Source organism: Miniopterus natalensis, chromosome 9 (assembly GCF_054644295.1).
Source record: "Miniopterus natalensis isolate mMinNat1 chromosome 9, mMinNat1.hap1, whole genome shotgun sequence".
Classification (NCBI taxonomy): domain Eukaryota; kingdom Metazoa; phylum Chordata; class Mammalia; order Chiroptera; family Miniopteridae; genus Miniopterus; species Miniopterus natalensis.
In genome coordinates, this window is record NC_142089.1 from 21,605,867 (window position 1) to 21,620,643 (window position 14,777).

Below are 14,777 nucleotides of genomic sequence, written 5' to 3' on the forward strand. Positions count from 1 at the left end.
CACCATGGTGGTGTAGACAGCCTCTGCTCGGTCCCGAGGTCCACGCCCAAAGCCAGAAATCTTGCAGACAAGGCCACTGCTGACCAGAACGCGGCGGGCGGCCAGGCCCCGGTGAACGTAGCCCATCTCCGACAGATACTTCATGGCCGATGCCAGCCCAGGCAGCAGCCCCAGCAGCTGCCCAGCCACCATCTGTCCCTCGTGCCGCTGAGGGAGAGGAGGAGACGGAGTCCAGGGCTGCTCACTCAGCTCCCCTGGTGCTGTGCAAGCTCAGGAAAGTCACGTTGCCCTCCCTGGGCTTCAGTTTGCCCTGTGACCCACCAGGTCGGCCTGGCCAGTGCGCACCTTTTCAGGGAATGATGCCAACTCCAACTCCCAACAAAGAGAAAAGTCAGGGACCAAAAATAACATGGTCATTTCTAACCCCCAGGGCCCACACCACTCACCCTGAGGAAGCCGTCCAGGGCCCCGTGGCTCATATACTCAGTGACAATCATCAAGGTGCTTCCTGTGCCAGGGGATGGGGAACACAGACAGGCTAAGTTGTCTGCTCTCTTGTGGACACAGGCTCCCCTATCTGGGCTCTGACCTGGGCTACAATGGCCAGAACCAAAGCCACACTCCCCTAATCCAAGGCCACCCTCCTTCAGGACCCAGGATCCCCTGTGCTGAAGAACAAAAGAGGAGGCATTTGTAGGGGGACAAAGGTCAAGGTCAAGAGCTACAAGTTTGCTAAGAAATATCGCCCAAGGTCCAAGAAATCTATCCCACAGAGTGTCACCACTAGTCAGAAAGGTCAGTCAGGGTCAGAGGGGCCACCCTGAGTCAGGGAAGAGAAGCTGAGACCTTTTCTCCATGCTGGGCATTTTAGGGGCTCCCTCCTACAGCTTAGGAAAGGGCCTCAGAGCACAGGAGCACCCCACCTCCCGCCTTGTCATCTCCACCTCCATACTTGTGGAGCACTGGGCCCTACCTCTGGTGACAACACCCTCCAGCCGCACAATATGGCTATGGTCAAACTGACCCAGGGTGAGGGCCTCGGCCAGGAAGCTGAGCCTCTGGGAGTCGGAGCAGCCTTCCCTCAGCGTGTGCACGGCCACGGGGAGCCCCTGGCGGCCAGGGAGCTGCAGGCAGCCACAGCACAGCTCCCCAAACCGCCCTGTGGGGAAAGAGCACCTCAGACACCCCCCTGGAGGCCACTCCCTTGGCCAACCCAGGCAGGGTGAGCTGAGGAGAGAGCAACTTCTGGATCACAAGCTGTTTCTGGCCTAGGACTCAGAGCTCCTGGGTTCAAATCATAATAAACTGAGTACCAGCTCTGTGACATGGTTTTCATCTCTTTCCCTCTCCTGGCCTCAGTTTTCTTCTGTGTGAAATGGGGATTCTCCCCTGCCTGCCTCAGCGGGAGGTTTTAGAGCCTCAAAGAGGGGACTTTGCATTTGCCAGCACATCAAAGGCTATTAAAGCCCAGTGTGACCCAGGAAGGATGACCATGGCATCCATTCTGCAACACTGCCCCTTTCTGGCGTCTGCCCAGTGAGTCTGGCGACAGTATCAGAGCTTAGTGTCTGGCTCTTGATCAAAGTGGCTGCCTTCTCTAAGCACAGGGCCAAGGGTTTGTAGACACAAAGAAAGCAAGCCAGGAGGCTGACCGTTAGGGGGCAAACACCCACCATGAGCCAGACCTTGCGCTGAGCCTGTGAAGTCCCCATATCAGCTCTGTCGGAGGCAGATATCATGCCCATTTTACAGATGAGAAACTGAGGCTCAGAGCAGAAGAGGGACGTGCCCCTGAGATCACACAGCTGGTTAGTGATATAGCCGGGAATAAAGCTCAAGTACGTTTGGTGCCCAAGTTTGTAAGGGCCCCTCCCCACTGCCCCAAAAAGGCCTGGGACTAAACTTCTGCCAGTGGCAGTCTCCACAGGCCACTCTGAAAGGGCCTGAATGGAGAGATCACAGTGACCCTGGGGATGGGGAGAAGGTAGGAAAGAAGGGTCACAGACTCCTCTATCACCCCTTACCCTGGAACCTGGTAAGGGAGGTGGGGCTTCCTGGGCAGAGTGGGGACTGGGGTGAAGGCAGAACTTCTAGAAACGGAGGCAGGACTTGGGGTGGAGGGGGGCTTACAGAATCAAAGTGGGGTGGAGCGGTGATGGGACTTCTAGAGTGGGTGGGGCTGGGGCAGAGGCGGGGCTCCCCAAGGACAAGGCTTCCTGGATGCCCAGCTTGCCTGCTCCAAGGCTCTTCTCCACTGTGACACTTTTTGCATCCAGCTCCTTGGCAAACAGGTGAACAGCCTGCAGTGGGTCCCCACAGCTCTGGGGGTCCACGAATGTGCGGCGTGTCGGGACTTTGACTGGGAACACAGACAGAGAGAGAAGAGAGAGATGATCCTGAGGAAAGGGGCTTCTGTGACTGGAGGGGTGGGGCTGTGCAATGGCAGGGGGAAGAGGGAGAAGGGGTGAGGCAGGAGGGCACCCGCCCCACCCAGAGCCAGACCCAGACAACTCACAGTGGAAATACAGCTCCTCCTCATCGTGGGCATCCTGACCTCCTTTGCCATAGCTGCAGGGCCTGGGGGTGCAGTCATTCCTTGAGCCAGGATGCCTCAGCCCTCCCCACCCCAGGCCACCCAGGGTGGCACCTTTGTCCCTTCCAAAGGAAAAGGTTCCTCCAGGGGAGGGACCATCTTGTTCTGCTGGTTTGAAAGTTCCTCCTCATGGCACACAGGTAACCCTGGAGCCACACCCACACCCTGACCCACATCAGCATTCCTAATTATTTTCACTTTGAGACACAGTACACATTTTTGCCACTCCAGAGGCGCTCAAATCTACACCCGACTTTAAGCTCAAGCTGCCCCCCTGGCTACAGGTGAACAGAAGACAGGCCCTGCACTCAAGGGCAGCTTCTGTTCTAGCCAGGAAAACCAACACTGAGAGCTAACCACAGCCACTCACAGGGCCACGCGAAGGAGAAGGCTGTGCACTGGGGAACACTTAATGAATGGAAATGACCCCTTCCGGGGCCATCAGGACGGCTTCCCGAGACAGAGGCAGCTGTGGACCAGAGGCCTGCATCACAATCAACAAAGCCACAGGCTGGCTGGCATTTGGGGCCCCCCGAGGCTGGGCCTTGCTGGCCCAGATAAAGACTTTGACTTTTATTCCAGATTGGAGGAGAGCCCCTAGGGAATTCTGAGCAGGGGAGTGCTGTGATGCTATTTGCATTTTAGAAAGATCATCCTAGCTGCTGCTGCTGTCCCCGCCAGTGATGGGATGGCGATGGCGGTGGCTTAGGCTATGGGGCGACCATGGAGAGAAAAAGCAAGAGGACTCAAGGGCCATGTAGGTGACAGGGCCACAGGGTTTGGAGACTGCTAGAAGGCAGAAAGGGAGAGGGAACAGGCTTGCCCAGCAGAGTTTATGGTGCTGCCATTTACCAAAAAGGGGAGATGAGAAGTTCATGTCTGGACGTTTGAGTTTGCAGGGCCTCTGGGACAAGCACGGAGGACCAACGAGCAGGGAGTTAGAGATCTGTGCGCGCCTGGGCCTGGAGTTCGGAACAGAGGTCTGCTCTGGAGAGACAAATTCGGGAGCTGTGAGAAGCGGGGCTAGGAACAAGTCTGAGGACCCCCAACATTTACAGATTGGGTAGGGACAGGAGAAGGAAGCCAAGGAGATCACAAAAGAACCGCCAGAGAAGTGGAAGGGAAATAGAGGCAAACTGGGGTGGTGATGTCACAGGAAACAAGGAAAGAAAGAGCGGAGCAGGGAGAGAAGCCAGTCACGGGAAGGCTGAGGAGGACTCAGGGAGGCTGGAGAGAGACGGTCAGGGTCCCATGCCAACGGGACAGGCGGAAAGGCAGCTGTCACACGGGCGGGCGGTTAACAGCCTGGGCTCTGGGGGCTGACTCGCGGACTGGCTTCGCCGCTCCTCTACTCGGCAGCTGCAGGGCTGGGCGGCTGTTTTCTCTTTAATAAAATCAGGATACAGACAGACCCGCCTGATAGCACTGTTGCAAAGAGCTTACTAAGCACTCAGTAAATGTTAGCTGTTGGGGGGGACAGAGGGACCTTAGCAATAGTGCGGGTTCCTGAGACGTGAGAGGGAGCGGGTCCAGGTCCCAGGCAGGACGGGTCCTGGCGAGGGGACAGGCGCCTCCTCGAGAGCAAAGGGAGGGCGAGGCAGGCGTGTTGACAGACTCGTGGCGAGAAGGCGGGGGCTAATGATGCAGTTAAGGAGCAGGGGCGGCAGAGGTGGCTGGGGGACAGGCTGCAAGGACGGGGAGCCTGAAGGACAAAAGCAGAAGTGGATCAGTGTCTGGGGTGACGGCCAGGTCCTCGTCGGGGTATGGGAGAGGGAGGCGGGGGCGGAACAGAAGAGAAGGTCTTTGCCAATGAGCCGAGAGGCCAGGGGCTGGGACGGGTCACCCAGCAGCTACAGGGGTCTCTCAGCATGCCGACAGGACTTCCAAGAATGAGGGGGACATCCAGGAGCGGGGGGTCGAGATGAAGGGAAGGGGGCAAGGCTGAGCGGGTGGAGCGATGGCAGAGAAAACGAGAAGCTTCCACTGGAAGACACCCTCCGGTGGGAAGGGGGATGAGCCAGGATAGACTGAGGAGGGAAAGTGGAAGTGAGGAGACCACTGCACAGAGCAAGCGCTGCAGGGACCTGGAGAGGAGAGGATGGTGCTAGACTTGTTAAGGCCGCTAAACTGGGACACGCCTGCTGGAAGTCTGCCCCGTGCCCATCAGCACTAGACCAGCTGATGCTCCCCACTTCACTGCCATTTGATTTTGAGCAGGTTTTGAAGCCCACCCCCTGGCGTACTCTGCCTGCCCAGTGCATCTGTGTCGGAGGCACTCCTGGGCGGCCGCTCTGGTCCTGCAAAGTCTTCCCGGGAGATGCTCCTCAATCACCTCTCTCCTCTTTCCTCTTTTTGCCTCCCTGAGCCCCTAAACTCACAGCCAGGACACAATACTCTTGGCTCCTGTCCATGGCTGCTTTTTCAATAGGTCCAACATATGAACCTTTAGGCTCTATGAGAAAGGAGCTTGCTTACTCTGGTTCTGCCTTCCTGACTCCCCTGGCCCAGGCAGAGCTGGCTCCCAGACCCCGAGGACAGGTCCTTGCCACCTGAGTCACTTTCTGTCGGCGCCAAATGAATGCTCACTGCCCCTCCAGCCCATGGGCAGTTAGTTCCAGGATGCTGAGATGTGCTGAGATGCGGCTCTCTGGCCAGCTCATTTCTCTCCTCTGCTCCCCCAACTCCAGCCCTTTGCATGCAGACTTTCCAACCCTTCAAGTCTGCTGAGCTCAGCCCCACCCTGGTACCTGCCTGCGGAACCGGTGCGATGAAATTTCTGCTACACGCAAAAGGACTGGAAGCTTCTCTGAGCCAGACTCAAAGCCACATCTTCCCCTCCTCCCACCATTTTTCTCTGCCCACTCTCCTGCAAGCTTCCTTCTGCTGGGGGTTGGGGGTTTCTGGTTTATCAGTTCCCCTCCCTGTCCTCCCCTCTCCCACAAATATACACACAACACAATTTATGCCTTTCTTCCCTTTGCCTGTGTTCAAGGGCCTCAGGACCCCTTGGGAGCAGGGGCTGGGGGCCTCTGGGCGCCTCAGGAGAATCCTAATCACACTGGAGCAGCCACAGCTTGATTCCATCCTCAGTGATGCCTTCTGACATTTAATGAGTTAAGGAGCTAAATCCCCTTCATCCCAGAGCGGCTGAGCTAGCTGCAGTGCTGCCGCAGGAGCCGTGAGTGGGGGAGGGGCGGGACTACTCTAGCCAGGCCTGTATCTATACAGCAGTGTGCTTGCATGTGCAAATCCGCATTTGTGCAAATGCTGATATAGACATAGGTGCCTGTGAGTACAGGGACATGACCCACCAGGGGTCAGCCACCTACCTCCTCCAAATGGCCAGCACGCTCATCACAGAGCCCAGGACAAGGAGGGCTGAGATGGTCACCACAGTGACAACAACTGCAGGGCTCTGGTCCCTGGAGCCTGAGGCAGCTGGGAGGAAGAGCACAGGGTTGAGGCAGGCAGAGGACAGGGCTCCTGGGTGAGTGGCCTCACCCCACAGCAGGATTCCGCAGCACCTTTTCCTCCCAGCAGCAGACGGATCAAGGCAGTCCCGCCAAACACAATGGCACCTGGAGCTTCCTGTTCTCCCAGGGCAGGGCACCTCCACTGCAGCCCAGCTCTGGGAGAGAGGAGCAGGGGTCCAGACAGTCAGGCCTGGGAATCCCTTTTTGCCTTTCAGATGGGCAATGAGAGACTTAAGTAGCTCTGCAGGGGAATGGCCTCTGGTCTGAGCTCCCCAGCCCCAAGCGAGACCATTCACCACCAATAATGATAAAAGTAAACATTTAATGCACACTCTCTCCTTTCAAGATACTATGCCATGTACCTTAACTGAGTGGCCCTGTTTCATCATCACAACCTGCCAGTACTGTACTATTGTCTCCATTTTATAGTTCAGGAAACTGACGCTGAGACAAGTTGTGTAACTTGCTCAAAGTCACACAGCTAATAATTAAGGAACCTAAGATTTGCACTTGATTCCAAAAGCCTCTGCTTTTAATTATTTCACCAAGGGAGGGGCCTGGAGGACCCCAGGCCCTCAGCTCTATCCATCCAACAGTACTAGGCTGGCACTGGGGAGAAAGTGATGAATGAGCCAGAATCCCTGCCCTGGAGGGGTGTACAGACCAGTGGGAAAGACAGAAACAAAAACCTAACTGTAGAATAAAAAAAGAAACAGAGAAATGAGCAGAGCTGAGCAGAGGAATGATCATTCCTTCCCAGAGGCTTTGCAGAACATGGCAAAAGTAATGGGATATCACCTCCAAGATTAGGTTACAAGAGACTGTAGCTTCTATCTCAGGCCCCCTCTCGCTCACTCATGGTCTCTAAAAGAATCTAGTTGCTGTGTTATGAGTAGCCCTATGGAGAAGCCCATAAGGCAAGGAACTGCAGGCCTCCATCACAGAGCCAGCAAGAATTCGAGTAGGGCGAGAGTCTCCCCCAGTTAAGCTTTCAGATGACTACAACCCCAGAGAACACCTTGATTACAGTCTTGTGAGAGACTCTGAGTCAAGTGGCACCCAGTTAAGCTGCACCCATATCCCTGACCTACAAAAGACCATGAAACAACCAATAAACCAATTTGTTAAACACAGCAACAGTGCTGAAACATGGTCTTTCATTACGATCCTGATTTGGGGTCACAGCTCACTGGAAAAAATGCTATGCAGATTGAGAGACCAAACCCCCATACCCAGGGCCACAGCAAAGGAAGCTGGGGAGCTGAGCAGTATCCACTAACCAAAAAGCACCAAACGAATGGAAGCCATCAGCCCCTTTCCACTAACAGTCCCTGCTCCTGCCCACACCACACTCACTCCAGCCAAACCCGTGAGCCTTTGTTCAAATGGCTTTCTCTCTTCAAAATGCCTTTCCTGCCCATCTCCACACATTCCAATGTTTCCCAGCCTTCGAGACATGGCTCTAATCTCCTTTTGCCAGCACCTGGCCAAGGTCTGGCACAGACAGGCATTTGAGCAGGAAGTGCTGTCCCCTTTCCCAGAACTCAAATTCCCTCAACATTTTATCTCCACCTCCCTTTGGGTTCAGAGCTCTTCCTATCTTGGATTAGACTCATGTAGCAGGTTGGAAAGAATTATTATCTTGACAGCTGGTGCCAGAATGCCCCTTAGGGGGAACTGCCTTTGTCCAGGAAAATACTTTCATGAGCTGCTTGGGATAGATAAAGGTGAGACCCCGAGGGCTGGGTTAGCACAGGAGAAACAACAAAAGAGGAAGCTAAATGCTCTTCTGTGCATCCTGAAAGGGAATTTGGGGAGTGGGGAGAGGAACCAGGGGAGGGAAGTGAAGAGGGCAGTGGTAGGACAATGCCACAGAGAAGCAGAGCTGTTTGAGCATCAGGATATCTAATGTTCAGCTTTTGTTTTGTTTTGATAACAGCTCTATCGAGAAATTATTCAACGACCATACACTTCATCATTGAGAGTGTACAATTCTCATTTTGCTGTGTGCGTTGCTGCAACGCAACCCCCTTCATGGCCCCCAACCTTCAGCGAAGTCTGTTTCATACTTTAGTGGGGTCAGTGACAGTGTCCCACGTTTGGGTCCACATCACGGCAGAAAGAAAGCAGCAGAATGGGAACAAGAATTTAGCAGTCAGAGCAAGAGGTGACCATGAGACTAAAACTCCTCCCAAGGAAATAGCAGGAATCTTGGGGAGGGCACAGGATGTTTCCACAAGATATGGGATAGGTCCTGAGAGGCAGGGAGCCACGAGCTGAGACCTGGGGCACAGGTGTTCGTGAACCCCTCCCCTGCGAGCTCCTCCAGCACAGGGGCCGCATCTAATTCACGTCACCGAACAGGCATCAGTGGTGGATTCCAAATTCATTAGTTAATTAGGTTGTAATTAAACTGTACTGCAGGTTCCCTTAATTGCACAGATGATAACCCTCCCCCTCCAATTTGTCTCTCTGCCCCATCCCCATACTGGGTTCTCCCTGCCCAGGTCCCCTGGCACAGGTCACTTACCCTCCCCTGGGGTCTGTACTTCAATGCTGGGGTTGAAGCTCTGGGTCTCCCAGGAGGGCCCCGGGGAAGACGCTCGGATCTGAAAGACGTAGCGAGTAGCTGGCTTCAGGTTGGTGACGGTGACCGCAGGTGCCCCTGTCTTCACTGTGGAGTAAGTCTGCTCACTCTGACCCTGGGGAGGAACCAACAAGTGAGGCCTGGACCCAGGACAGACCCACGCCCCTGGGAAAATGATGCGGGGAAAGGAGGAGGGAAGCAGGAGAGTACCCTTAGGCGGCAGAACCTGACTCCAACCATCTTGGGAGATTCCAGAGGTTTCTCCCAAAGGATCCCCAAACCCTTCCTCCACCACTAGTTCCCACCCCACATTCTCCAAGAGAAACTAGAAAGAAGGTGCTTGCTCTTTCTCCTCAGGGGAGATAGGGTGACAGACACCAGGGCCTGGCAGTCCAGGGGGTGAGCTAGGCCTGACGCCTTCAAGGAAAGAAGAAGATGAGCCCTGACACCTGTCTGGTCCTTGTCGGCTCACAAAGCTTTTTCCTCCCCTTGTCATCTCATTTTCACAACTGTCCTGCAAGGCACAGGATGGGAGGTATCATCTTTTTTGTTTGTTTTGTTTCACAGAAATTGAACTCAGAGGGGTCAAGAGGCTCACCCAAGAGCCCCCCTGGGGAGCGGGAAGTGACAGGTATCACTGAATGAGGCGCCACTCACTGCCAGCTGCTGTGCTAGACCCTTTAGAAGCCCCTCTTCCTCTCCTTACCCTTGACCCTCACAGAAGTAAACAAGCATCTGTGTACTACAATCTTATTAAGGTAATGGCAAGACACAGGTTTCAGGGGGTAAAAGTTCCACAAGGATGGCTGGGTTGGTGGATGCCTCATCACACACTGGCACAATGCCCCTAAGGCAGCAGGATCTCAGAGAATGGCCTCCTGGGGCTTTGACCTGGTTGGTAACTAACTGTGATGGTGTTTAGAGCCCAGACTGCTTATCACGGAGGGAGTGGAACTGGGATCTACTTAAGCAAAGCTGCATGGACCAGCAGGACCACTGTGTATTTTTACTTTTTTTTTTTAAATGATGTTGCATATCCTTTATATCAGTAAAATTGTAATAATTCACACACTCACTGTTCTGGAGGGCTGGTTGTTAGACACCAGCACACCGCGAGCCCTAGCAGACCACCTGACCTAGCAATGCTAAGACAGTCATGCAGTTTTGCAAAATTGAAACAATATAATGCCTCCGTGTTATTTTTCTAAAAAGGGTTGCAAATTGTACGTGTATGATCCAGGCACACAAAATCTGGATCAGCCCCCAGAGAAAACCCTGTCAGCTGTAAACATCGGGCAAAAGCGGTGCAAATGGAGATGACCGCTAGTGATGAACAGAGAGGCTTGAGGGAAAGAGGCAGAGCGGGGCGTCCACGCGTGGAGGGGACAGGAAGGAGCTCCAGCCTGGCAGGCCACTCGGGGCCGGTGGGTATGTTGAGAAAGAAAGTAACAAGGGCTTCTGCTGGGAGGCGACTGTAAAGGGGAGGAAGCGGTGGGCGAGGGCGTCGGGGAAGGCGGCGCCGGGTCCCTCCCAGGCCCGGTCACCTTCTCGTAGTAGCGGATCTCGTACTCCGTGCCGTTGGCCCCCGCGGCTCCAGCGGGGAGGGGCTCCCGCCACGACAGGGACACACTCTGGGGCTCCACTCGGTCCCTGCGAATCTCATCTTCCTCCCAGGGCCCTGGAAGTAAGTAATGTGGGATCTTCGACAGGATCCGACTGCAGGGCAAGGCCGGGGGGCTGGGGGCGGGGCCTGAGGGCTGTGGGAGGGGCGATAGGCTCCCGAGGGGCGGGGCCTGAGGGCTGGGGGAGGGGCGATAGGCCCCCCGAGGGGCGGGGCCTGAGGGGTAGAGTCTGAGAGGCCAAGAGGAGGCAGGGCCCCCTCACCCCATACGCAGCTCTACTTCAGGGGCTCCTGCTGCTTGCCCACCCCCTACACTCCAGCTCCCCTCATGGTAGCTCGCTCTGTCCCCCAGGATCTTTCTACTTTTTCTGTGGTTTAGAGACATTACAGAGTATAAGGGGGAGGAAGACCAGCTACTTAACTATTCTCATGATCTGGTCAAGAGGCAATATACTCAACACATTAGAAATAAAAAGAAACTACTTCGACATAATAAAAACCACATATGAAAAGACCATAGCCAGCATCTTACTCAACAGTGAAAATTTGAAACTTTTCCCTCTAAGATCAGGAACAAGACAAGGATGTCCACTCTTGCCACTTTAATTCAACATTGTATTAGAAGTCCTGGCCAGAGCAATTAGGCAACAAAAAGAAATAAAGGAAATCCAGATTGGAAACGTAGAAGTAAAATTATCTCTGTCCACAGGTGACATAATCTTATATATAGAAAGCCGTAGATTCAAAACACACACACACACAAAACAACCTGTTAGAACTAATAAACAAATATGGCAAAGTTGTAGGATACAAAATCAACACACACACACACACAAAAATCAGTTGCGTTTCTGTACACTAACAATGAACAGTCTGAAAAGGAAATTAAGAAAAACTTCATTTACAATAACATCAAAAATAATAAAATAAACTTAATGTCAATGGACAGCATAAAAACAAAACAAAGCACGGGGACTAATGCCTGAACTAAGGCAGGGACCACCAGGTTACCGGAGAAAAATCATGACTTTGGGTCAGTGCGTCCAGCCAAGGGGCTCCCAAGAGTGGACGCTGGAAAGGCAGCTGGGTAAGTGGTTCCAGGGCTCACAAAAGGTGTCTGGGAGGAAGAAGGAAATCCAAGAGCCATCAGAAAGTGATTGGATGAAACTGCCCAGAAAGAGAGAAGGAAAAGCTTTTAGGAAATAAACCCAAGAAACAACAACATTTAAGAGGCAGGCAAAGGGAAAGGATTGAATAGGAGGAGCCAGAGAGGTAGGAGGAAAGGCCAAGAGCCAACCAGGCCACAGAAGCCCTGGAAGGAGAACATTTAAGAAGCGTCTCTCCTGACACTTTGGGCTATTAGCTATGGGCCCAGGAGCACGAGCCCCAGGTTCCTCATGTGTAGAATGGAGGCAGTGATGAGACTTCACAGGCTTGCTGTGAGAATGTTACGAATGAATTATGAAGAGCGTAAGCACAACACTGACACGGAGCGAGTGCTCAATACAAGTTTTCCAACAAGAGGGGCCAGCGGTCAACAGTGTCACATGCTGAGGAGAGTCAGGGGTAGGATGCTGATCCCAAGTGCCCTCTAGCTTTAATAATATGAAGGTTCCTAGTGATTTCGGGGGCATTAAAGGGAAGTTGATGCCTGGTGGTGACAGGCCCAGAAAGTGGAGGCAGGGCATATGTAGCTCACTGTTTGAAAAGTGTGTTAATATGCCTTCCAATTTTAAATGGTATCCATCTTGCAGCCCCCACCTCCAGTTTCTCTCAAATTTCAGTTAAAACAGGGATACAGAAAGAGTTGAAAACCCAGAACAGCACCATAAACGAGTCTCGGCAGCTGACTGCCAGAATGGGGGAGGGAAGGGAAGTGGAGTGGCGTATTTCTGTCTGTGATAAAGCCAGTGGAACTAGATTGAAAAGTGCAATTGTAGTGAACCCCAGGCTAAGCTGCCCACAGAGTGACATTGCCTCCCAGCCTAAAAATAATTTGAAAGGTCCTGTATCCTTCCTCCCATTGTCTGACCCCTTAAAAAATAGCAAGGTCTTTGTCAACTGGACAATGCATGGCCATCACTCGACTGCACAGCTACTTTTGAGGAAAGGTGCTGTTCCTAATCCCCATGGAGTGCCTCTCAGCCTAAATCCACCTGGAGATGGCAGCTCCCAGAAAAGCTGTGGCACAAAGGGGAGTGGAGTGATGGAGCAGCCTAGGAGGTGGCACAATCTCTTGCAGATACAGGCAGACGGCACAGATAGAAAGGAGCTAGGCATGTCATTTTTTTAAAACTATATTTGTTGAAAGCATCAGATGGCCAGGATATAGAGGTAAGAGACTGTTCCATTTCAGCCCCATAGAGATACATTAGATGGCAGCTTGATAAATCCCTAGAATGGAGCTAAAAACTGAGCCCAAGCACCTGCTCTCCCGCTGCAGATGTCTGCAGATGTGTGATGAGATTCATCCAGCATCAAGGGGGGGGGGGGCCAGGAGTACAGCAGACACTGTGGGAAACCTGTTCAACAGCCATGGCCCCCTCCCCTGATGGCTGAGCACAATTTTTGATTTAGGATCTATTGTCTCCTCCCAGATGACTCAGGTTAATTCTGATTGTTCTAAGACATCTGTGTGCATGAATTCCCATTTCCAATGATTGCTTTAGGGCTGGGCTTGCAATCCAGTTCTGGCCAACAAAAGGAGAAATCAGCTAAGAGGAGGAGGGATTCTGGAAAAGGTTTCTTGCTCTTAAAAAGATAACTACAAGGAAGGAGCAGTTCATTTTCTGCTCTGGATGGTAAGGATGCAATGTCTGGAGCCAATTTACCACCATGAAGGAGCCGGCCTTTGTGATAAGGATGGCAGAGTGGAAAGATGGAAAGCCCTGCGGTCCTTGAGGACACTGCTGAGCTGCGGAGTTAACCAGGCTCTAACTCTACTCTTTTAGGTAAACTAAGAAATCATTCCCATCAGCGTCAGTTGGATTGAGGTTGTTACTTGCAACTGAAAGCCTCACAACCGGAGAACAATTGACACATCTTGGTTTTTGTTTTTGTTCCAAACACCAGCCATTTAATTGTTCAGGAAGTAGTAAACGGAAAACACCAAGAAACTGGGCATATGAAAAATATTTCTGAATAAGCAAACAGAAATATTATTCTGAAGATTCAGGAGGGGCAGATCTTTAAGAATCATTTAGTATGATAGTTAAAGGAGGGAGTAAGGAGACTGGCATCTTCAAGAAGGTCAAAGAAAACAGATGCCACACAACCGGAGCAGCCATGAGGAGAAAGCAGGTGGAGAAGAAAAAGAAACCAGATGAGGTGAGAGGAAAGTGGTGATGATGGGAAAGGTTTGCTAAAAGTGCACTAGCAGAAAAAGTAAAAGTAAATAAAAGCGCATTAGCAAAATTAAAATATTTAAAAGAAAATTTATTACAAATATAAGGGATTTTAAGCAGAATGGGAAACTTAAAAGTACACAATGAAAAGAAAATAGACTTGGACAAAAAGTTATATATAGAGAGAGACAGACAGACAGAGAAAGAAAGAGAGAGAGAGAGAACACTACATAATAAAAATACTGCACATTGTTTTTCACCAAAAAACTACTAGAACTGTTCAATTAATCCAGCAAAGTATCAGGATACAAAATAAATATTCAGAAATCAGCTGTATTTTTATACACCAATAATGAACTATCGAAAAGAGAAAAAAAGAAAACAATCCTATGTACAATTGCATCAAAAAATAAAATACCTAGAAATAAATTTAACCAAGGAGGTAAAAGTCCTGTACTTGGAAAATTATAAGACACTGAAGAAAGAAATCTTAAAAGATACAAATAAGTGGAAGCATATACCGTGCTCAAGGATAGGAAGAATTGACATCATTAAAATGTCCATACTACCCAAAGCAATCTATAGATTCAACACAATCCCTATCAAAGTATTAAAAATGGTGTTTTTCACAAAACTAGAACAAACAGTCCATAAATGTATAAGGAACCACAAAAGACCTCGAATAGCCACAAAGTTCACAAAGAATTCATATTACTCAACACACAAAAAACAATCCAATTAAAAGATGGGCAGAGGGAGGGGGGTGGGGGGAGAGAGTGACCAAAGAATTTATATGTATATATGCACAACCCAAGGACACGGACAATGGTGGGGAGAGGGACTGGGGAGGGGGTGGGGGGGAATGGGCCATTGGGGAGATAAAGGTATATTTGTAATATTTTAAACAAAAAATTAATTAATTAAAAAAAAAAGATGGGCAGAGGACCTGACCAGACACTTCTCCAAAGAGGACACACAGATGAGCTATAGACATATGCAAAGATGCTAAACATCACTAATCATCAGAGAGATGCAAATTAAAACCACAATGACATATCACCTCACACCTGTCAGAATGATTATCATCAATAAATACACAAACAAGTGTTGGAGTGGAGCGTTGGTGGGAATGCAGATTGGTGCAGCTACTATGGAAAAC

General features: G+C 51.4%; 1 protein-coding gene across 1 annotated transcript in view; it reads right to left on the minus strand.

Moving 5' to 3' along the window:
- The window catches only part of EPHA10 (EPH receptor A10), a 31,011-nt gene that overhangs the window by 1,837 nt on the left and 14,397 nt on the right, over window positions 1-14,777 (minus strand). Inside the window, exons 6-13 of the mRNA XM_087820837.1 lie at window positions 10,198-10,331; window positions 8,597-8,768; window positions 5,923-6,031; window positions 2,516-2,577; window positions 2,234-2,359; window positions 974-1,159; window positions 447-508; window positions 4-207 (exon numbers count right to left, since the gene is read on the minus strand). Of these exons, the coding sequence (XP_087676963.1) occupies window positions 4-207; window positions 447-508; window positions 974-1,159; window positions 2,234-2,359; window positions 2,516-2,577; window positions 5,923-6,031; window positions 8,597-8,768; window positions 10,198-10,331 (1,055 nt within the window). The remainder of the gene's footprint in view (window positions 1-3; window positions 208-446; window positions 509-973; window positions 1,160-2,233; window positions 2,360-2,515; window positions 2,578-5,922; window positions 6,032-8,596; window positions 8,769-10,197; window positions 10,332-14,777) is intronic.